This window comes from Lepidochelys kempii, chromosome 13 (genome assembly GCF_965140265.1).
Source record: "Lepidochelys kempii isolate rLepKem1 chromosome 13, rLepKem1.hap2, whole genome shotgun sequence".
NCBI classification, from domain to species: domain Eukaryota; kingdom Metazoa; phylum Chordata; order Testudines; family Cheloniidae; genus Lepidochelys; species Lepidochelys kempii.
In genome coordinates this window covers 30923810-30945976 of record NC_133268.1, presented here as the reverse complement: position 1 = coordinate 30945976, position 22167 = coordinate 30923810, and the positions used below count along the sequence as shown (strand labels likewise).

At 48.1% G+C, this 22167-nt stretch overlaps 1 protein-coding gene across 3 annotated transcripts in view; it reads left to right on the top strand.

The window, feature by feature from the left end:
* The window catches only part of LOC140897389 (rho GTPase-activating protein 39-like), a 120610-nt gene that overhangs the window by 29403 nt on the left and 69040 nt on the right, over nucleotides 1-22167 (top strand). For all 3 annotated transcript variants that reach the window (XM_073309978.1, XM_073309976.1, XM_073309977.1), the window contains exon 2: nucleotides 21749-22147. In XM_073309978.1, the coding sequence (XP_073166079.1) occupies nucleotides 21749-22147 (399 nt within the window). The remainder of the gene's footprint in view (nucleotides 1-21748; nucleotides 22148-22167) is intronic.

The following is a 22167-nucleotide window of genomic DNA, read 5'->3' as shown; positions in this document are numbered from 1 at the left end:
GTCTCTCCCTTTTATCATGTTCTTTCTTCCCTCTTGACTTTGCCCCCCCCCCCTTCAGGATCAGGTGAGCATTACCTCATCGCAGTCCCAAACTGGCCAAGGGAAGGGGTCTAACAGATCCTTTGTTGTTGCGTAGGCCAGTGTCCTTTGTTCCTGTGAGTCTGGGCTGGGTTTGTCCCATATGTGCCCTGATGAGGTGTGAACTGCCCCTTTGTTGCTGGAGAGTTTTGCCTGGGCTTGTTTTAAGCCATGAGGATACATTTCCAGCCTCATAACTATACACATGAAATTACAACCTATAACATTACTATAACAATGCTCAGTGCATCATGAGCCTTCCGAAGACACCCGACATGACAAACTTGGCATTGGATACCACACAATCATATTATAAGGATGAACATGGGAGTGCAGGGTGTTCCCCCGAGATACAGAGTGTCACACCTGCCTTGCTGAGCCTGCCTGCCTACACCTTGTGCACCTGGCACGGACGGGCAGGGCCCAGGGGTAATTCTGGGGCGGGTCCAGTCCTTGCGCTGTGTTAGGGTTGGGTGCAGCCTCACCGCTGAGTCTGGGGGGCTGGCGGGGGCGGGGGGATTCCACAATGATTTTCCACCTCTGTGCAGTGTGGTAAACCCACGACAAACAGCTACAAAGCAGGGGGTAGTAATCAGTCCCAGAAGGTTAAAAGGCCCCTCCCTATCCACTGAGGAGAGGTAACCACAGGTTAATAAGTTTCAGCTGAAAAGGGGTTGCTAGAGAACCAATTAGGTTCAGCTGACTCCAACTGCTTGAGACCTTTTTAAACCCTCCCCTCTTAGGAAACGGGGTGAGGGGGAGAGGGAGGGAGTGAGTGAGACAGAGAGAAAGAGAGAGAGAGAGAAAGAAAGAAAGAAAGAAAGAAAGAAAAGCAGGGACTGCCAATAGGCTGGGTGCAGCAAGACACCAAACCTTTCCGGGAAGGGAGGCTACATTCCCTCCCCAGAAGGGAAAGGAAAACAGGCACAAGGGACTGACTGAGGAAAGGTATAGCCTGACCTTGTGCCACCTAGAAGGACTGCCGTGCCCAAACCCGTGTCTCCAAAGCTAAAAAGAACTGAGCCTGCTGAGGCGAACAAGGTACTTTGCCACAGCAGCCAGTGGCCTGTGCTTCCCAATGCCATGCTGGAGCCTCCACATTTATTTGACAATTTGCAGAAAATTTTAAAATATTGTGCACAGAATTTTTATTTTTTTGGTGCAGAATGCCCTCAGGAGTAAAGGAGGCAGTTATCTGTTGTCATTCTACCTCATCTGTTTGTCGAACTTGCAGGGTGTGCAGTGAATGGGGCAGGGATTACATGAAGAATGAGTTCAGTCTCATGGCTGAGGCAGTTACACGGTGCCCTGGAGAACTGGTCCTGTCTCAACCACAGAGCTCCTCTGTGGTGCTGGACAAGTCACTTAAACTGAGCTGGTGGGCATAGATTGCATCTTCCTCATTTTCTGGGTGCCCAGTTTGAGACCCTGGGTCTGGTTTTCAAAAGTGGTGAGCACCCACAGCTGCAATTGAAGCCAGTGGGATCTGTGCCAAGGAAGTTGGAACCTTTGTAGAAGTGCAGGGGCCAAGGCCAAAGCGGCGGGGGAATTAAAATACTCCTTAAAAGTCCCACAGAGTACAACTGTAATGTAAATAACCAGAATACAAAATGTAGCTACATTATAATATTTAAGGTATAATTATAATATGAAGAAATGAAAAAAATAAGACAACTTTAGTTATAAACAGCGGGACTGCATTGTATTTTTGTACTTCATGTACTGTACTTGCCTTGAATTTGTCATTTTCCTGCGGACATTCCACTATTAGTACCGCACTGTAAGTATTAGTATTTATTGAACTGTAACTTGCCGTTCTGTAACACGACAATTGAATCGTTCTTGTTTCTATATAATGCATATTTTAACAATTGTAACCCTAAATTGTAAATCTCTTTGGAAAAAGGCGCCAGCAAAATGAATAAAAATAAACAACTTTGATGGGAGGTGAACGTGTTCCATAGAAGAGCTACCATATAAAATGACAGGTTTCAGAGTAGCAGCCGTATTAGTCTGTATTCGCAAAAAGAAAAGGAGGACTTGTGGCACCTTAGAGACTAACCAATTTATTTGAGCATAAGCTTTCGGGAGCTACAGCATCATAGGGCCTAATCACATCAGCCACGCTATCAGAGGCTCATTCACCTGCACATCTTGTGTATATATGCCATCATGTGCCAGCAATGCCCCTCTGCCATGTACATTGGGGAAACTGGACAGTCTCTACGTAAAAGAATCAATGGACACAAATCAGACGTCAAGAATTATAACATTCAAAAACCAATTGGAGAACACTTCAATCTCTCTGGTCACTCGATTACAGACCTAAAAGTGGCAATTCTTCAACCAAAAAAACTTCAAAAACAGACTCCAAGGAGAGACTGCTGAGTTGGAATTAATTTTCAAACTGGATACAATTAACTTAGGCTTGAATAGAGACTGGGAGTGGATGGGTCATTACACAAAGTAAAACTATTTCCCCATGTTTATTCCCCTGCCCCCAACCCCCACTGTTCCTCAGACGTTCTTGTCAACTGCTGGAAGTGGCCTATCTTGATTATCACTACAAAAGGTTTTCTTTCCCCTCCGCTCTCCTGCTGGTAATAGCTCATTTTACATGATCACTCTCCTTACAGTGTGTATGATAACACCCATTGTTTCATGTTATCTATGTATATAAATCTCCCCACTGTATTTTCCACTGAATGCATCCAATGAAACGAGCTATAACTCACGAAAGCTTATGCACAAATAAATTTGTTAGTCTCTAAGGTGCCACAAGTACTTCTTTTCATATAAAATGATTTTTTGTAATTTTTTATAAAAAAATAAAATCAAAAATCTATTTATTTTTAGAAAACCTAACGAATGCCTTCATTGTGCTTTAGCAATACAATACAATATCTATTAAGCAAAACCTGTAAACTTAATGCAATTTTGATCATGTGATTATCTAGGATTGCTGTGGATAGCTAGGAATGCATCCGATCCCATCTCATAGTGCATCTTGACCTTTAGCGGTACGATCATGTTTTTCCCACAGCACCTATGGTTGCCTCTGGCATTTCCTAACTTTTGAGTGTTGAGCTTTGTGACCTAAACACTTATGGTTCCGGCACTGGTGAGCTGTGCTGTATAAAACCAGATCTTGGTCATCTCAAATGGTCACCCAAAGTTAGTGGACACTTAACCTTAATCTCTCTGAGCATTAGTTCCCCGTCTGCAAAATGGGGATAATACTCACCTCACAGGGGAGTTATGAAAATAAATTTATTAATGTTTGTGAAGCACTCAGATGCTATAGCCACGAGTATCTTAGAAAAACCTATAAGGAAATGGATAGCTCTGAGGATGGATAGCTCTGTCCTCAGAGCACGTTTTGAATAGTATGCAGTAAAATGAGCCCCAGGGCCACGTATTAAGCAACGAGGAGAAAACAAAATATTAAATAGCAGCTCATGCAGTGAGCACCATCCATCCTGTACATTCAGTGAGGCAGGGGTCCTGTGGAAAAAATAGTATGAGTGTGTGTAATTAATGGCTGTATCCTAATGCATATGCAGTAGGGGGCTGAATGAAGGTTGTGCGGAGTTCTTAATTGAGCCATCTGCACTGATGCCCAAGACTTTTTTTTGACCTGATACATTTAATTTAGAACCTAGTAAGGTGTGAGTAGTTCTGTATTATTCCCTTCAGCGTGCATGCCCTTTGCATGTTTGTCAGTCCTGCCTTGCATCTGCCCTTTGGTTGCCCATTCACCTACCTTGGTTAGGTCGGGTTGACATTCCTCACAGTTAATAGCTCTGAGTCATCTGCAAATGTTTTCATCTTGTTGTTCGTTATTCCTTGTGAGATCATGAATGGGTCTCTTTACCAAGCATTCGTGAGGCTCATAGACTGCAGTGTTCCCTTTCCTGGCTCTCCCACGTATGTCCTTCTGGGTTCTGGCTGCCTGCTCATTTGAGAGATGCTGCTGGTGGTACCTGCACCTTCCTCTGGAGTCCTAGCTCTGACCTTCTTGTTTTGAAAGAGATAGCATTGGGTCTCTCCTCCTGCTCCCCTTGTTGGATGGGGAGCAGCCTACATTGCAAAGATAGCTGTAAAAGTTTTAAATACTTTGCAGCTGTGCAGTCTCCCTGGTTGCGATAATTACACAGAACAAAAATTATAAATCAGTTGTCTAGCTGTGGCTGCAGAATATTGTTCTATTCCCAGTTCACAGCTCGACTGATGTGGGCTAATGCCCAGTCACCGGAGCAGTTGCATACATTATGTATGATGTAGGGCTGTCGATTAGTCACAGTTAACTTATGCAATTAATTCAAGAAAAATCAATCGCAATTAATCACACTGTTAAACAATAGAATACCAATTGAAATGTATTAAATATTTTTGGATGTTTTCTACATTTTCAAATACATTGATTTCTATTACGACATAGAATACAAAGTAAACAGTGCTCACTTCATATTATTATTTTTTATTACAAACATTTGCACTGTAAAAAATGATAAACAAAAGAAACAGTAGTATTCAATTCACATCATACAAGTACTGTAGTACAATTACTTTATTGTGAAAGTGTAATTTATAAATGTAGATTTTTTGTTTGTTACATAACTGTACTCAAAAAGAAAAGGAGTACTTGTGGCACCTTAGAGACTAACCAATTTATTAGAGCATAAGCTTTCGTGAGCTACAGCTCACTTCATCAGATGCATATCGTGGAAACTGCAGCAGACTTTATATATACACAGAGAATATGAAACAATACCTCCTCCCACCCCACTGTCCTGCTGGTAATAGCTTATCTAAAGTGATCATCAGGTGGGCCATTTCCAGCACAAATCCAGGTTTTCTCACCCTCCACCCCCCCACACAAATTCACTCTCCTGCTGGTGATAGCCCATCCAAAGTGACAACTCTTTACACAATGTGCATGACAATCAAGTTGGGATATTTCCTGCACAAATCCAGGTTTTCTCACATCCCCCCCACCCCCATACACATTGTCATGCACATTGTGTAAAGAGTTGTCACTTTGGATGGGCTATCACCAGCAGGAGAGTGAATTTGTGTGGGGGGGTGGAGGGTGAGAAAACCTGGATTTGTGCTGGAAATGGCCCACCTGATGATCACTTTAGATAAGCTATTACCAGCAGGACAGTGGGGTGGGAGGAGGTATTGTTTCATATTCTCTGTGTATATATAAAGTCTGCTGCAGTTTCCACGATATGCATCTGATGAAGTGAGCTGTAGCTCACGAAAGCTTATGCTCTAATAAATTGGTTAGTCTCTAAGGTGCCACAAGTACTCCTTTTCTTTTTGCTAATACAGACTAACACGGCTGTTACTCTGAAACCTGTACTCAAAAACAAAACAATGTAAAACTTTAAGCCTACAAGTCTTCTTGTTTGCCTTAGCGATTGGCTGAACAAGTTTGTTTACATTTACGGGAGATACTGCTGCCCATTTCTTATTTATAATGTGAGAAAGTGAGAACAGGAATTCACATGGCACTTTTGTAGCCGGCATTGCAAGGTATTTACGTGCCAGATATGCTAAACATTTGTATGCTCCTTCATGCTTTGGCCACCATTCCAGAGGACATGCTTCCATGCAGATGATGCTCATTAAAAAAATAATTAATTAATTAAATTTGTGACTGAACTGCTTGGGGGAGAATTGTATATCCCCAGTTCTGTTTTACCTGCATTCTGCCATATATTTCATGTTATAGCAGGCTCGGATGATGACCCAGCACATGTTCGTTTTAAGAACACTTTCACTGCAGATTTGACAAAATGCAAAGAAGGTACCAATGTGAGATTTCTAAAGATAGCTACAGCACTCGACCCAAGGTTTAAGAATCTGAAATGCCTTCCAAAATATGAGAGGGACGAGGTGTGGAGCATGCTTTCAGAAGTCTTAAAAGAGCAACACTCCATTGCGGAAACTACAGAACCTGAACCACCAAAAAAGAAAATCAGCCTTGTGCTGTTGGCATCTGACTCAGATGATGAAAATGAACATATGTCGGTCTGCTCTGCTTTGGGTCATTATTGAGCAGAACCCATCATCACCATGTCCTCTGGAATGCTGATTGAAGCATGAAGGGACATATGAATCTTTAGCACATCTGGCACGTAAATATTTTGTGACTGCAACTACAACAGTGTCATGCGAATGCCTGTTCTCGCTTTCAGGTGACATTGTAAACAAGAAGCGGGCAGCGTTATCGCCTGTAAATTGTAACCAAACTTGTTTTGTCTGAGCAATTGGCTGAAGTAGGACTGAGTGGACTTGTAGGCTCTGAAGTTTTACATTGTTGTATTTTTGAATGCAGTTATTTTTTGTATAGAATTCTAGACATTTGTAAGTTCAGCTTTCATGATAAAGAGATTGCGCTACAGTACTTGTATTAGGTGAACTGAAAAATACTATTTTGTTTGTTTTTTACAGTGCAAATATTTGAAATAAAAATAATAATATAAAGTGAACTCTGTACACTTTGTATTCTGTGTTGTAATTGAAATCAATATATTTGAAAATGTAGAAAACATCCAAAGTATTTAAATAAGTGGTATTCTATTGTTTAACAGCGTGATTAATCACGATCAATTTTTTTAATCATTTGACAGCCCTAGTATGATGGTTTGTCAGAGCCTCTTCTAATCTGCAGGACGCGCTCATTCTTGGGCTGTTCTTCTCTTTGCACCAACGGCCCAGGCAGCAGCTACCAACTTTCAGCCCATTCTGCTCCTCTAGGGCCTTCTTGCTAATGCTGAGAGGAAGCACTGAAGAGAGTGGAGGTGGTGGTGCGGGGGGGTCCTGCTGCATCCTTGAGCTAGTGAGAATACTAGTTACGTGATTTTGTTCCTTGTGAGAGTGGGGAAAGTGGTTAGCATCGATCGGTCCCTTGGGGTTTTAGTGGGGTTGTCTTTCAGACTTTGCCAGGTGCACCCCCAGTGATTTACCATGACCTGAAAGCTGCCAGTGCGCCAGCAGGCCCATGGTGCCCTCACATTTATTTGTCCTTGTACACTGTAATCCATACCAGGGAGTCAGCCTTCCCAGAGCCTGTGGCCCCGTCTACACTAGCACATTTTAGCTGTGCTTACAGTCCTGTAAGGTAGGACGACGTGTGTTCACCGGCGTGGTAGCTGGGTATGGTTAAGCCCTATGGGAAGAGGGACCACAGGTTGGGTGCTCAGGACTCAGGAGGCCTGGGTTCAATTCCCTTCTCTGCCACACACTTCCTGTGGGACCTGAGGCCAGTCACTTTGTCTCCCTGTGCCTCAATTCCCTCTCTGCACAAGGGGGCCGATAGCACGGCAGGGAAGTTGGGAGGATAAATCCATTAAAGATTGTGAGGTGCTCAGATGCTGTGGTGCTGAGGGCCAGATAGGTACTAGCTAGAGCCAGCCCCGTGTTTAAACATACCGTTTTCTAATGTAGGCAAGGCCCATGGTTCTGGAAACAACCATCTTAGCTTGGGAGTGCCCTGGAAACTGCATCTGAGATGTCACCTCCCTTTAGAGAGGGGGAGCAGCTGTGTGGATCTGACCATGACCCGCAGAGATGTGGGAGCTTACTGTTGTCTCAGGAAGGCATTAAGAGGCTTGGAGGCTGCCTCTTGGCTCGTGGGCAGGACCCTTGCAGAGCGGTGGAAGTAAAGCTGCCACCAGACTAGTTCTCGTGGGTTTGCTGACTCTCGTGAGTGTTTGCTGCCTCCTGCTCTGAAGCTGCGGGTGCAGGGCAAGCAGCTGCTTTGTCAGTCTGCTGCTGCTGATGCTCCTCTCACCGCCTAATCTGTGCTAACATCATGTCTGCCAATGGGAATCATTCCCCAGACGCTTTTCCCTTGTTTGGTGGAAATGAGGGAGCAGTGGGAATCTCCTTTAATGCTTAAGAGGAAAACTTTCCAGACAGTTGCCCCTGCCTGTGACAAGAGGCATCTGTTGAGCGCCTTTTCCTCTCCCGGTGTTTTGGGTCCCAGGATCACAGTGCCCTCTTCCCAGTACCGAGAGGAATTCAGGGAGTGCATCTAGCAGTTAAAGCAGAGCTCCTCAATTCTACGCCTGACTCAGCTGCCTCTGGGGAAGGTGGGGCGGCGCGAGTGCTTGGAAAGCGCTTGGGGACCCTCGGCTGAAAGGTGCCATCTAGGGGCCCAGGAGTCTTGTTGAGTACATCTTGCCACGTTTGCACAGGAAATGTCTTGGCATGTAGAGGGATTGAGTTGTAATTGCCAAAAGATAATTAGTTTGCGAGGTCAGATTGCTGCTGTAGCTGAGTGCGTAGCTCCTTGTCAGGAATGCACAGCAGTGCTTGCTCCTAGGAGGCTTGTGATCCAAGCTGTAATATTTTTTCTAATAATTTCTCGGTGAGGTATTGTTAAACTTGCTGTATATTTTCTATGCTAAGTCTTTTTTTGGCTGGACAGGAAAGAGCCAGGATGTGGGCTTCGGAGATTCATTTCAATGGAGGTACAGTATTTCCAAAAGCCCAGTTTTGGAATGGTTCCCAGGCTTTTGAAAGCAGCGAACCTGCAGACGTACCCTGGGGGCAGCTGGCGCTTGTTGCTCTGCACAGCATAGCATGCAATTAAACTGAGGCTGGATGGGAGCAGAGTTGGGCTGGGTTCATCTTTGTTTTCCTTACTGTTGAGACACTCGGAGCCCGAAGAACCAGCCTCTGTGAAAGCTGGTCAGTGTGGCAAAGGGGCTGAGGTTGAGCGCTTGCTGGCGCTGCCTGCCCCTCTGGCAGTCCGTCCCAGATTGGTGCAGTGCACCTGGGAAGGTGAGGGAGGGAGGCTACTTTGCTGACTGTCGGTCTGAAATGCCCAGGCCCTGAAAGGCCAAACGGCTCATCTCAAGGTTCGCTGAGCTGAGCAGACGCCGCGGCCTGGGACAGAGGAGGCTCCAGTGGAGGCACATGGGAGATTGGGGCTTTTAACCTCTCTGTAAAGTCGATGAGGAATAAGCCTTGGGCCGTGTGTTCCCTTGCCTCCACTAGGCCTGCCTGAGGCTGGGCTCCAGGAAGCAGAGGCCGTGGTAGTAGAAAGCATTGTCCCGTGAGGTGGGAGCTGTCCTTAATTCCCTGTGCTCTGCCACTCAGGGCAGCCTCAGGAGAGCCTGTCCTGCTGCTCCAGGCCCTGGGCAGGGGGTGGGCCCCCGTGAGCCTCCCCACAGGAATGAGGAAGCTTGGTCATCCTGCCCCCTAAGACTTTTGGGCTGCCCAGGTCACATCCGGAACAGCTTTTCCTGATGGGCTGTTGTCCATGGCCTTTGGCCCTTAATAAAACAGGAGGCGAGTGGCTGCAGGCTGTGTGAGGGTCTGAACGTTCCCATTCTGTTGTAAGGGCCCGGGACAGGCATCTAAGGGTGGGGTTAAGGCAGCTGGGTGGAGCCTCACAGCTGAGCCCTGTGACCACTCTGGGGGCACAGAGGTGGCAGCAATAGACCCTTTCGTTCCTTGGGAGGAGCAGCAGCAGCCCCCCTCCTCAGAACAGCAGGGCCACCCTATCCCTTGGAGTCAGCTGCAGGGGCTCCCTATCACTCTAGAGCAACTACAAGGGAGGCAACAGGGGATCCTTTTCCCACCCCACAGAGGCAGGGGGTGTTTCACTACTTAGTTCAACAGCCAGGCTTTATCTGCTTGGGTGGGTGGGCCAGGCCCCCTGCACGGTTCTCTCTCTGCACATACTGGGAGTGGTGGCGGTGGCGGCACAGGGGCTTGGCATTAACGCTCCATTGAGAAGCATGGGACTGTTCCTCTCTCTTGGAGTTGTTGTCTCAGGCTCTCAGCACACGCAGGCAGATGTCACTGGGATGGTGACACATTTCTCGAGTCACATTTTCAAATTTCTCTTTGCCCCATGAGGGCGAGAAAATTACTTTTTCTTTTAACTGAAAGCTCAGCTTCAGCTGTAATCACGTGACTCCAGGAGCTGGGGCATAGGTCTGTAGTGCCTATATCTCTAGCTCTGGCTGGGCTGCTTTGGTTATGCTATCCACTCATCTCTCACCCTTGTGGTGCGCCCATTGCCTGGAGCCAGCACTGTATTTGAGGGGATTTCCCTTTGCCCCCTCACTGAGTTTCTCCCAAGAAGTCCTGGCTGTTTTGATGTTCCTTTTTCCTTTCCCTGTGAGGCCTCTGCAGCAGAGATGCAGCCTGGGTTTCACAGGAAGCTGTTGTTAGTTTTGCTGTCTAGCCATAGGGAGCCCCTGCAATGCACCCTCCATTCTGGTCAGCCTTCCTCATGGGGCTGGCTGTCCCTCTCTGCAAAGGGGCCAAAGCTCTGCTCCCAGCAGTTGCTGCAGCAGCCATGAGACCCAGTGTAAAATCAGGCTCCAGTTGGGTAGTTGGAAGCATGCTGGCAAGATCTGCTGTAGCTCCCTAATTGATATGGGGGCCAGATGTAAAATCCGTGATGTCAGGGAGACTGGGAGTGAGAATTATCTCTGCACCCATGAGGGAAACAGACAAATTCTCTTCTCTGGAGCCCTGTGTTTCCAGAATAGAGTCTTGGGAGCCTGTGTTTTTCCCCGTGGGGGCAGAGGGTTAGCGCTGGTGTGGGTTGAGGCCAGAGGGTTCTTTACAACATGGCTTCTTCTAAAATGTCACAGGCACCTGTTCCGAAGGTGGGTGCCTGGGGTACGGAACCCACTTGACTTCAGTGAGTGCTGTGGGCGCTGCCTACCTCTTCCTCCTGTCCCGGGCCCACTGGAGTCTTCTGTTCCATGCCTCCTGTGTAACAGAGTTACCCAGCCGCAGGGCATGCTCTGCTGCCCCGGGAGCTGGCTTTTGGAGGGAGGCTTCCCTGCCCTACTCATGGCAGGCTGTTTCCAGGCTCCCAGCGGAGCTGTGCGTTGATGTGAAAGGTTCGGACCTGGACGGTGGCAGTGAGCCATTTGTTCCGTATTTTCACAGACCAGTCCACGTCTCACGCTGAACAGATGCTGCTTTGTTTGCACAGTGCCCATTTTCGGAGGCAGTAGAATCTTTTGGGTGCCGGCTGGAGTTATATTTGCCTTGGTTCCTCTGTCATTTTTGCGGCTGGGATGCTTATGTGTGTATTAGCTGAGGAGATATACACCCCTGCTTTTATTTTTAGATTTAAATGACAGCTTTCCTGGGCTTGATGGAGAGGAGCCAGACAGTGAAAGTCTGGCCACAGGAGGAGTTGACTTTCACTGTCCTCGCTTCAGAAGTGAGCCAAGCCAGCCGGCGGGGATGTGCGGTCACTGGGGAGAGCTTAGACAGAGCTTTCCAGCCCCACATGTCAGCTCCATGAGGCAGGTGAGCACTGCTGTAGGGATTAGCCCTGCTGCCGTGAAAGGGTTGGGCTGGTGGGTTTGTGCAGCTTCAAGAAGTCCAGGAGCCTGGGCTTTATTGCTCAGCGGGCATGTGGCGGTCTCTCAAGCAGGATTTCTGTTGCTAGCTGGAGTCCAGTGCAGTTTGCACAGGTCGCTCTCTCAGGAGTGGGTGGCTGTTCTGGCCCCAAGGCAGGTTGGCCTCTTGGAAGCAGGTGCTGTGCTAGGCATGTGGGTGAGGGGAGGGGCACAACCCGCTTGAAAGGAGAAACAGGGTGGGGCTGTGGGGATGACACTCTTAAACCTCCAGGTGGAGACTGCCTCAGCTCTTCTGCCAGTCGGCAGCCTGGAGCTCTGGGGCGGGGAAGGGAGACTTCTCCTTTCTCTCCAGTTCCCGTAGGGTGGGGGTGAAGGCTGGAGTCCAGCCTGCTGGGTGCCCTGTCCATCACCTCTGGGAAGACACCTGCTTCACACTCCCTAGTTTGCCTTCTCTGGCTGAGGTCGGGGGGTTTCTTGAGCCCCACAGGGTGTTGTCACGGAGGCACAGGCTCAGCACTCGGGCACCGCTCTGAATGAAGTCAGGCAGGACTCTAGTGCAGTGTCTCTCCCCTTGGGGTGTGCGCTCACCTGGGCAAGAAATCTCCTTGGCTTCAGCGCCTCCTGGGTCTGACCTCGGAGCCTTCAGCCCTCTGTCCATCCATGGGCTCCCCACAGCCAGTCCCGCTGGATGAGACACCTGGGGAAGCCTCACACCCCCCAAAGGGCCCTGCCCGTAACTCCACAATCAGCAGTGACTCTCGAAAGCTTATGCTCAAATAAATTGGTTAGTCTCTAAGGTGCCACAAGTCCTCCTTTTCTTTTTGCGAATACAGACTAACACGGCTGTTACTCTGAAATCAGCCAGAGTGTAACACAGAAGGTTTATTAGTTGCCAGGACGACAGCGTAGAACAGAGCTTGTTAGCACAGAAAGCAGGAACATTCAGAAAACTCCTTCCTCAGGGGATCCAGAGCCCTGGACTCTCCCCAGTTCAGCTCAGCTCCTCTGTCTCGTCCTCCACTTTTCAGTATTGCAGTGTGCGCGCTAGAATTGGAGATGCGGGAACAGCAATGGCTTCACAAGCACTATGCAGAGAATCAGTGCACCTCTCCACTCCTCCTGTTCGGCCCTCCCCGGTTAGAGCCAGGGCTCATGTTCGCCCTCAACCCCAGTCTACACTGGGAGCTTTTGTTCAGTTGGTTGAAACCAGGACTGCTAAGCCCCTTTCAGAGTCACTGCTTTCCAGGATAGAACCCCCGCGCCCAGCCTGCGAGCGTGGCCTGCATTCCTCCTGCCCAGATGGCTGAGCTTGCATTTGGCTGCACTAAAACACATCTGCATGAGCCCAGTTCCCCAACTGATCCACTTTGCTCTGTCCTTGTCATGGTTTATCAGCCCATCAGCTACTCAGCGATGATTTTTGTTTTCTTTCAGATCATTGATAGCTATGGAATAGTGTTTGGCTGTGAATGATCCCTTTGAGACCCCAATAGTTGACAGGTATTCCTCATCCCACTCCCTCCCCAAAGAAATGGGGGTCCGGGGGAGAAGAAGAGTGGAAATGAGGAAGATCTGAATACCCTCCAATCTGTAAGAGTCTGGTGGGGAGGAATGGCCTTCAGAATAATGAAATGAAAGCCCTTGGGTAGAGTTGAAATGGGTAAGATAATGTTGATTGCTATTTATTGACGCATGGCTGAGCAGCACTCTGGGGCATCTGTGTACAGGAGTGGGGAACTGAGAGGTCTGCACATTAGAGCAAAAAAGATGTTTTAGACCAATGGTTCTCAAACTTTTGTACCAGTGACGCCTTTCACACAGCAAGCCTCTGAGTGCGACCCCCCCCCGCTTATAAATTAAAAAAATGTTTTTATATATTTAACACCATTATAAATGCTGGATGCAAAGCAGGGTTTGGGGGGTAGGCTGCCAGCTCGCGAACCCCCCCCATGTAATTACCTCGCAACCACCTGAGGGGTCCCAACCCCCAGTTTGAGAACCCCTGTTTTACACCCACAGTCCCTCTGCCGGGAGCTTCCCACTCGTGTGCTGCCCACTCGAGTTTAAAATGTCCCTGGAGGTAGCTCTCCTGCTCCTGACCTGGAGGGCTGTTCCCCCAGTGCAGTGGACTTGACTGTGTTGGGAAATGTTTCCTGGTGTTTGTGCTCCTCTCCAAACTAAGCTGCTGCGTGAGGCAGATGCCTTATTACCTGAGCTGAGGAAGAGCTCTGTGTAAGCCCGAAAGCTCGGTTCTCTCACCACCAGAAGCTGGTCCAATAAAGGATATTGCCTCCCCCACCTTGTCTTGCTAATAAGTAGGGCTGTCAAGGATTAATCGCGCGATTAATTGTGCTATTAATCACACTGTTAATAATAGAAACCATTTATTTAAATATTTTTGGTTGTTTTCCACATTTTCAAATATATGGATTTCAGTTACAACACAGAATACAAAGTGTACCGTACTCACTTTATATTTATTTTTGATTACAAGTATTTGAACTGTAAAAAAAAAAAGAAAAAGAAACAGTATTTTTCAAGTCACCTCATAGAAGTACTGTAGTCAGAGTCACATCCGTGTTAGTCTGTATTCGCAAAAAGAAAAGGAGGACTTGTGGCACCTTAGAGACTAACCCATTTATTTGAGCGTAAGCTTTCGTTGTAGCTCACGAAAGCTCACACTCAAATAAATTGGTTAGCCTCTAAGGTGCCACAAGTCCTCCTTTTCTTTTTGCAAGTACTGTAGTGTAATCTCTTTGTCGTGAAACTGGTGCACGGGTTTAAAGACCACATGACCCTGGTTGGGAAAGTGTTTTTCCACCATGCTTGTCCTGCCCAAAATTCATGTTGCCCAGTAAAAATCCTCAGTTGTCCAAATTTTTGTAGCATCGGTAACATTTACAAGAAAAACAGTTGTGTCCCTAATAGCAGTGCTTGGATTTCTCTCATTTGTTGTTTTAAATTTGATTGTCTTCCACACATTCCTTTCTCTCAGTTTTGTGTCTTCCATCCTCTATTTAGTAACAACTCCTGTTTTCTCTGCTGGCCTTGTACTGAGCTGTTCATCTTAGCATGGGGGGTGGGCGGGGGAGGAAGGAGAGAGAAAGGCCTAACTAGGGCCCCACGTGTCTTTTCATTGTTTAGAAGGGCTGTGTTTCTGTTTGCCCATTAAAGCTTAGCAGCTGTCTGGGCACTATCTTGTTTCCTGTGTGCAGCATATGTGACTTAGTCTGTTAGGGCAATGCTAGTACTTAGCACAGACCTAGCCCTGTGCAAATAGGAATTCTCACAGTGGCTCGGAGAGGTACTTCTGTGTAGCCACACTCTGTTGCTTAGGCACTGAGAAGCTAAGCCCACGGCCATGTCAGAAATCAGCAGCAATAGAGATGGGGAATGCCAGGTTTCCAATCCCATGCCTGGCCCATGCTAGGGTTCTAGATTAAACATTGCATGTGGGCATTTATAGTCTCCATGGCTTGTGTTTCTGTAGTAGAGGGTAAATCCATCCTCATCATCGTATCCATTCATTATAGTCCACACCTGAACATAGCCATTATAGGAACAACATACCCTCGTATCTCAATGTCTGTACTTTGACTCTTTTACCCCCAGTCAGGGATATTGCAGATTATGTACTCCTTACACCATCCGATCCTAAACTGAATTTTGCACCCCTTGATAATCTGTGCCTTACTTCCTGATAACCAAAAACTTCTACGCTTAAACGCTTTACCATTTCTTTTATTTTAACATCATCTTAATAAAATTATTAAAGTTGAGCATCGCTGCAGTTGGTTCAATTTAATAAATATGTGATGACCTCAGGCTTCTGGTGCACTCCCCATGGGGCCTTTAGGTGGGCAAAGTCTGAGTTTTCCTCCTACCACAGAGCACTGCTTCCTGGGCCAAATGAGGTATGCAGTGGACACTCCTGTTTCCAGGATAGGTAAATGCTCCTCTCCCCCACCTCCTCTTTCCAATGAGTCAGATGGATAATATGCAGTGCTCTGGGGCCTTTGAAAGTGACAGGGTTTAGCAGGCTGGCGTTTTCTTTTCCTCACAATGACTGTGCAGATCTTGTGCAGGGCTTGTCATTGTGCAGGACTTGTCATCGGGAGCTGGTTCGAAGGGCTGCAGAATAACAGGTGTGCTGGAGACTTTCACTCTGAAATATTGATTAGGCCAGTGGAAGGTTATGAAAGCTAGAGGTAGGCTCTGCAGTTCCTGGCCTTAGCTGAGCGGGGTCCCCAGGAGCTGGAGTTTGGGGGGAGAGTCAAACTTAGTCCATTTGTCTTTGAAGGAGAATAGTTTGCAGATGCAAGTTAAATCTGGCGTGGAGCTTGGCAGGAGGACAGTGAGTTGCAGCCTCCCTGTTTCTCTGCCCAGTTTATATAATAGCATTTAAAGTAAATAAAATGTCAGCCTTGAAGGGCTGTTAAAGAGGGAAGGAGGGATGGAGCCAGCCTGTGAGGACAGCTCCTCTGCCTGTGTGAAGTATTCCCGCTCCCACCTCCTGCATTCTCTGTGCTGGGAAAGGGTCGGAGGAGCCCTGGAGCTGAGCTAGCTGGCTGGCCTGGGCATGGAGGAAGCTGGCAAGTAGTTTGCAGCAAGCCCCCCTGTAGTAAATGGCGAAGGCTGTTGCCATCAGAGCATTGTAGCTCTGCTGTGTGGGTACCCATGGCGCAGATCAATGGGTAAAATGTCTGCCCAGCCCAATGCACCTGCCACAGACAGCAGGGTGGCGCAGAAGCCTGTGTTTTGCTCCTTCCTGAGGAAGTGTTTAGACTAGCCTTTCCCCCTAAAACTTCTCACCATTGCACTAGCTCCTGTGTAGCTCCTAATGGTACAACAGATAAGGCCCCCACTGTGTGCCCACTGGCGTTTTAGGTACCATCTCAGAGCATGTCTAGTGGGTACGGTGCTTAAAATGCTGGTAGCCACAGTGCTTTATCTATGCTAGTGCTCCCCCCAGTCCTGCCACCAGTGCAATGGAGGAACATTTCGGGAACAAGTATCTCCTTCAGCCCTCAGGAAAATCAGTGTGCACTGGGCGAGTAAGTGCCTTTGCTGTTGGTCTTTTCCGGAAGCTCCATAGCAAGCAGCTCAGAGCTGTGCTTTAATGTCAAAGCGTTACAACCCTTGGAATGTATTTGTGTATTTACAGAATGCAAAGGAAACATCTGAAATCTATGAAATAATAGAGGCTACATGCTGGGGCTGTATTTCTGTGGTTCAAAGGGAGGTTTTATTTGTCAGCCAAATGGATCATTTCAAGCTTTGGTTACTGACTTACATGACAAACTTGTTACCAAGTCTAGAGACCTGGTCAGGTAGGGCTCTGGGCTGATTTCCGGAGTGTTACTGTATTTCAGCCAAGATGACTGAAGATGCACATAGACCCTGTAGAGTTTGCTCCTGAGAAGGCCAGGCAAAAAACCCTGGGAAAGGTTTGCTCTGCGTTTTACTTGAGATGGGCCTGACCTAGGGTGACTAGATGTCCTGATTGTATAGAGGCAGTCCCAAAATTGGGGCTTTGTCTTATATAGGCCCCTGTTAACCCCCACCCCGTGTCCCGATTTTTCATAGTTGCTGTCTGGTCACCCTAGCCTGAACTAAAACTGTGAATCCATACTCCTTCACCCTTGGGAAAATGCAGAAGTAAATCCAGACTTTGTGACTAGACCCTGTACTCTACAATAGGCAGAAGTAAAATCCTGGAACAGAACTTTGTCTGAGTTGGGATCTGGATCTGAACTTTATGATGCAGGCTGTTCTCTAACCTTCATGCTGATTCCTTCTTGTCCCTTCACATTCACACTACTGCCAGGGGCACCTTTGCTTTGACCTGATAAGGCTGGTTTGTGATTATTTTATATTCATCAGGGCACTCCAAGCTGGGATGTTATCTATCTAAGATCCTGGGTTTAGCAAAGCTTTGCAGAGTTCCTGATCTGATGCTCTAAGCTTGGATTGTGTCAGCCCAATGCTGGCGTCTCTCTAGGAATGCGCTGCCTCCCTCTCTCTCTTTTTCCTTTTGTTGTTTAGACTCTTCTTTACACATAAGAGTAATTGAAATGGAGTGTGGTACAGAGTGAGCTGAATGTCCCTTTGTTTCATTGCAGCTTGGCAATTCACAGCTTCCAGATATTTACCGGAACAAAGAGGTCATAAGACCAAATCTCAGGTTAATTTGCCTTTGCACACAAAGGTAAAAGTAAACTCCAAGAGCAGCAGACTATAGTTAACAGCAACACAAACACAGCCATGGATTGGTGCCATTAGAAGGGGTTGTGAAGTTACTTTCAATAGGTTTCAGAGTAGCAGCCGTGTTAGTCTGTATCCGCAAAAAGAAAAGGAGTACTTGTGGCACCTTACTTATGCTGAAATAAATGTTAGTCTCTAAGGTGCCACAAGTACTCCTTTTCTTTTTGCTTTCAGTAGTTACTCTGTGCCTTCCCTCTGTCCCAAGAAATAGTAACACTTCCAGAGCCCCTTGTTTCAGAGCTGAATTCTTGCAAACTGCTGCTGGCAGCGGGGATTTTGAGTACAATGCTGCTGAATTTTAAATAGTTTGATCATGCAACAGGGGACTTTGCCATTTTTCTGGTGTACGTAAACACTGTGAAACTCCCTCTTCCTTCCCTTGCTGAGCCATGATGCAAGTCACTTATTCTGCACTGCTAGCCTAACTCACCTCTTCTAGACCCTCCACTGGCCCAAGTGACCGCATCCCTCCCTGCCCTCTCCCACAAAATACATCTCCACTCTTGTCCTGTGTCTATCGATGCAGTTTTTCCCCTCAGGCTGTCTTGACAGCGCCTCTTGAATCTCTCTTGGTCAGCTTTAAGCTCAGGCTGGCTGAAATGGAACCCCTGACCACTATACTCCCCCGTCTCTTTATCACTGCTGGCAACACCACCCTGTCACTCATGCCCATAATGTTTTTTGGATCCTCCCTCTCTCTTGCCCTCACGGCTGGGCTGTGTTCATAACATGTCTGAGATCTGGCCTTTTCTTTCTGTCCACACAGCTACATCTTGCTAGGCCCTCCCCGTTCCCTGTTTGAGTCCTGCAGCGGCCTCCTGGCTGGCATTCCTGATGCTCATTCCAGGCTGGAGGTTGCAATATGCTCTTCATGGGGCTACATGTGAAAACCAGCCAGAAGCTTCAACAGCTGATCGGGAATGGCCATAAAGCGCCTGGTGCACGAGTGGCTTCTTGATCCCTTCCAGGTGCCATTCAGGGAGCTGCTGTCGGTCTTTAAAACCCAAAGTGGTTTGGATCCTGGCTGTCCAAGAGGCTGCTTCCCTCCTCATGTTCCGCCTCAGCAGTGAAGCTGGCTGTTGCCCTCTAGATATAAACCGTTGGGATCTGAGATCAGAATATTCTCTGTGGAGGGCCCTCTACTAGAATGTGCTGTTCCTGTGGGTCGGACTGTCCCTAGTTAATTACCCTTCTCTCTTCTCTGGCCCAAAGGCACGAGGAAGGGATTTTATGTACAAAGTCCACCCTTGTCAGCTCTGGCTTGGCTTTTGGCAGTGTGTTAACATGTTACGCTGCCCAGGACCAGCTGCAATGGGAGCGTTTTACAACTTAGAACACACATGAAAGGGTTAATTTGCAACTTGGTGAGCTGTGTGGGGCTGGTTTGGTTTGCGCTTTGTGTATGTGCCCTTGTCAGTGTGTAACTGTGCCCTGCAGCATGACCGTGGTACAGGCAGCAGGGGATTTTTGTGCTTGATCTTCATCTCCAAACCAAAAGGGCCCGGCTCAGGGTAGTTCTCTGGAGGGATGCAATGTTCTAGGTGAAGGGCCTTCATGTCCGTGTTCTGTGTCTAACCCCAGAGAGGCTCTGCAAGACAACAGTGTCCTCAGGAGAGATGCTGACGGGTCTGGAGTGCCTGGCTCTCACTCCCAGCCCCACCTATACCTGGGTTAACAGAAGTGAGAATTGCCTTGAATGCTGTGGGGAGACATTAATTGTAAAGGGAGGTAAAACGACTGCCAGCACCCAAGCGTGGGAACTGTGAAGGAGTTGGTGGGTTTTCTGAATCGTTTGGCCCAGTTACCCCCAGTGGCTAATGAATATCACCTGACTAACCAGCCTAGTGCCTTACAGGTTTCAGAGTAGCAGCCGTGTTAGTCTGTATTCGCAAAAAGAAAAGGAGTCCTTGTGGCACCTTAGAGACTAACACATTTATTTGAGCATAAGCTTTCGTGAGGTACAGCTCACTTCATCGGCTGCTGTAGCGCACGAAAGCTCATGCTCAAATAAATGTGTTAGTCTCTAAGGTGCCACAAGTCCTCCTTTTCTTTTTGCGAATACAGACTAACACGGCTGCTACTCTGAAACTTAATATCTAAGAGTAGGGCTCTTAAAACTCCTCTCAGGAAGTGCCATCAAGTGCGGCTAAGCCCCTGCAGATGAATGCAGATGTTAGGGAACAATCTGCAGATGTAGCCCAGTGTTGCCATCGCATTCCTGGCCCCTGCCCATTACTCAGGCCTACTACTGGGCCTAGTGCGGGGTGTACTATGTCTTTCCCAATGTGCTCATCTGTTGGGTGTTTGGCCAGGCTGTTTACTGTTGTTCCAGCCCAGGCAGAGAGCTCATTGTGGATGGGTTGTTAGTCCCGCTCTCTGTGATCAGATGAGCTTTTGAGTTGTCCTGCTTGCCCTGTGTATTCTAGTGGCGCACAGTATCTCAATTCTGTAGGTCTTGTATCTTCTCCTCCCTGCAAGAAAACTCCTTCAGCTCTTTGGCTTCCCCAGCAGGCCAAACCTTCGGAGAGATCCCTGTAAATGAAACCCCTGCGGGCCGGCCCTGGGCACCTGTTGCTGTGCTGTACTCTAAGCACACCATCAGCCATGCTTGTTACCAGCACATCACCACTGGTTGTGTTTCTGCACCTTCTCCAGGAAAGTCTTGCCAGCTCCTTCCCATGAAAGAAGTGACCTGAAGTCACCTTTCTCCGGAGTCATCTTATGGGCTGGTCTCTCCAGATCCAGCCCTCTCCTTCCTGACTCACCTGTGCAGAGGAGAGGAGTTCTTGCAGCCCTTTGTTCAGATGAAAGTGAACCAAGTGTTGTGTCTGAGCAGTTTTGTGCTTTTAATTCAATACAGTTTTGAAGAGGCCTCAGAGACGGGCAGACTGCAGATCCCTTGGTCAAACTGCATGGGGATGAAGGCCAAGACTTTCAGAAACAGGACCCTAAAGTTAGGCACTTAAATGAGTGGCCAAGTGTGAAACATTCAGTTCCCCCATTAACGTCAGTGATAAAAATCCCACTTCAGCTAAATCAAAATAGGGCACTTTGAATCTGAAATAGCAACGCTCTGTTTCACCAGATCGGCACTGAACGACATAGGCTGTAATTCACACTTGTAGGCAGATGCCAATCTGTGGGCAGGGCCGGTCCTGAAGGCCCGATTTCCTGCAGCTGTGCAATGTGTGGTGGCTGCAAATTCCCTGACAAAGCAGCAACACTTGGGTCACACCTGGAGCCTTTGTTTATGCATGTGAGAGCCATGGCTTGGCATTTCCTGGCTCTTAGACGTGAATGCCCCCAGCCTATGGGTGCTCTGCCCTGCCATTGCCATTCTGGCTTGTTGTAACCCCTCTGCATGATCCTCATCGGCTCAGCAGAAAGGCAGTCTGAGCTATTAGATGCTTTGTTGAAAGGGCATGTGCCCTTCTCTGCATTTTCTGATAGCGCCTGGAAGACCAGGCTGAAAACAAAGGGGTTTTTCTTCTTGTGTTGTTAGACGAGAAATCAGGCCCTCTGGAGGACAGCAGGCTCCATCGTGACTGGAGAACGAGTGTGTATGAAACAAATGGCTAATCAAGGGAAAGCGGAGCTAAGTGGGGAAGAGAGTGTTGGTCACACTGTTTTAAACCCGGGTTCATGTTTAACCAGTGTCAGTGACTAACTGCTGTTTTGGAAAGAGGTGTCTTTGTTAAGGATTGAACAGCTGCCTCCCTTTGCCTGCGGTGCTGGAGTGACTGTAACAACCTGACACCTCCCATGCTCCTCCAGCTGAACATGCAGCCGGGACTTTACTGTCCTGCGGGTCCAAACAGTAAGTAGGATGTGAAAGACTGTGTAGGCCTCCTTCCACCAAAAAGGTGTCAGCCCAATATAGCTCCCCCTTCACAGAGGTCACTGGAACACTGAGCACCGTTTCTGATCCAGAGCCTGGTTGCCTGTTCCTACCCCGAGCCCTGGCCCAGGGACTGACAGGCAGCTGGCCGCATGCCCTCGCGTTGCCTTGTGCCCCCAGTCCAGTCTGACTGTGCCTTTCTTTTCTGTTGCAGCTCGGATTGGGTGGAGATCATCGAGCCCCGCTCTCGGGAGCGAATGTATGTCAACTTGGCCACCGGTGAGTGCGGCTGGGAGCCACCTCCCAACCTGAGAGTTCGCCAGTCGGACCAGAAGCAATGGTGGGAGCTCTTTGACCAGAACAACAACCGCTTCTATTACTACAACGCCATCACCCAGCAAACAGTATGGCACCGGCCACAGGGCTGTGACATCGTGCCGCTTGCACAGCTCCAGGCCATGAAACGCAGGTCCCAGTCTGACTGCAGGGGGCCTCAGCACACGGACAGCACGAGCAGTGATGGGAGAAACAGCCCCGTCCAAACAGCCCTGCTGCAGGAGGTGGAGAAGAGCAACGGGCAGAGCAGCGCAGAGAGGAAGCCAGACCCTGGAAGGTAGGGAAGGCTTTGTACTG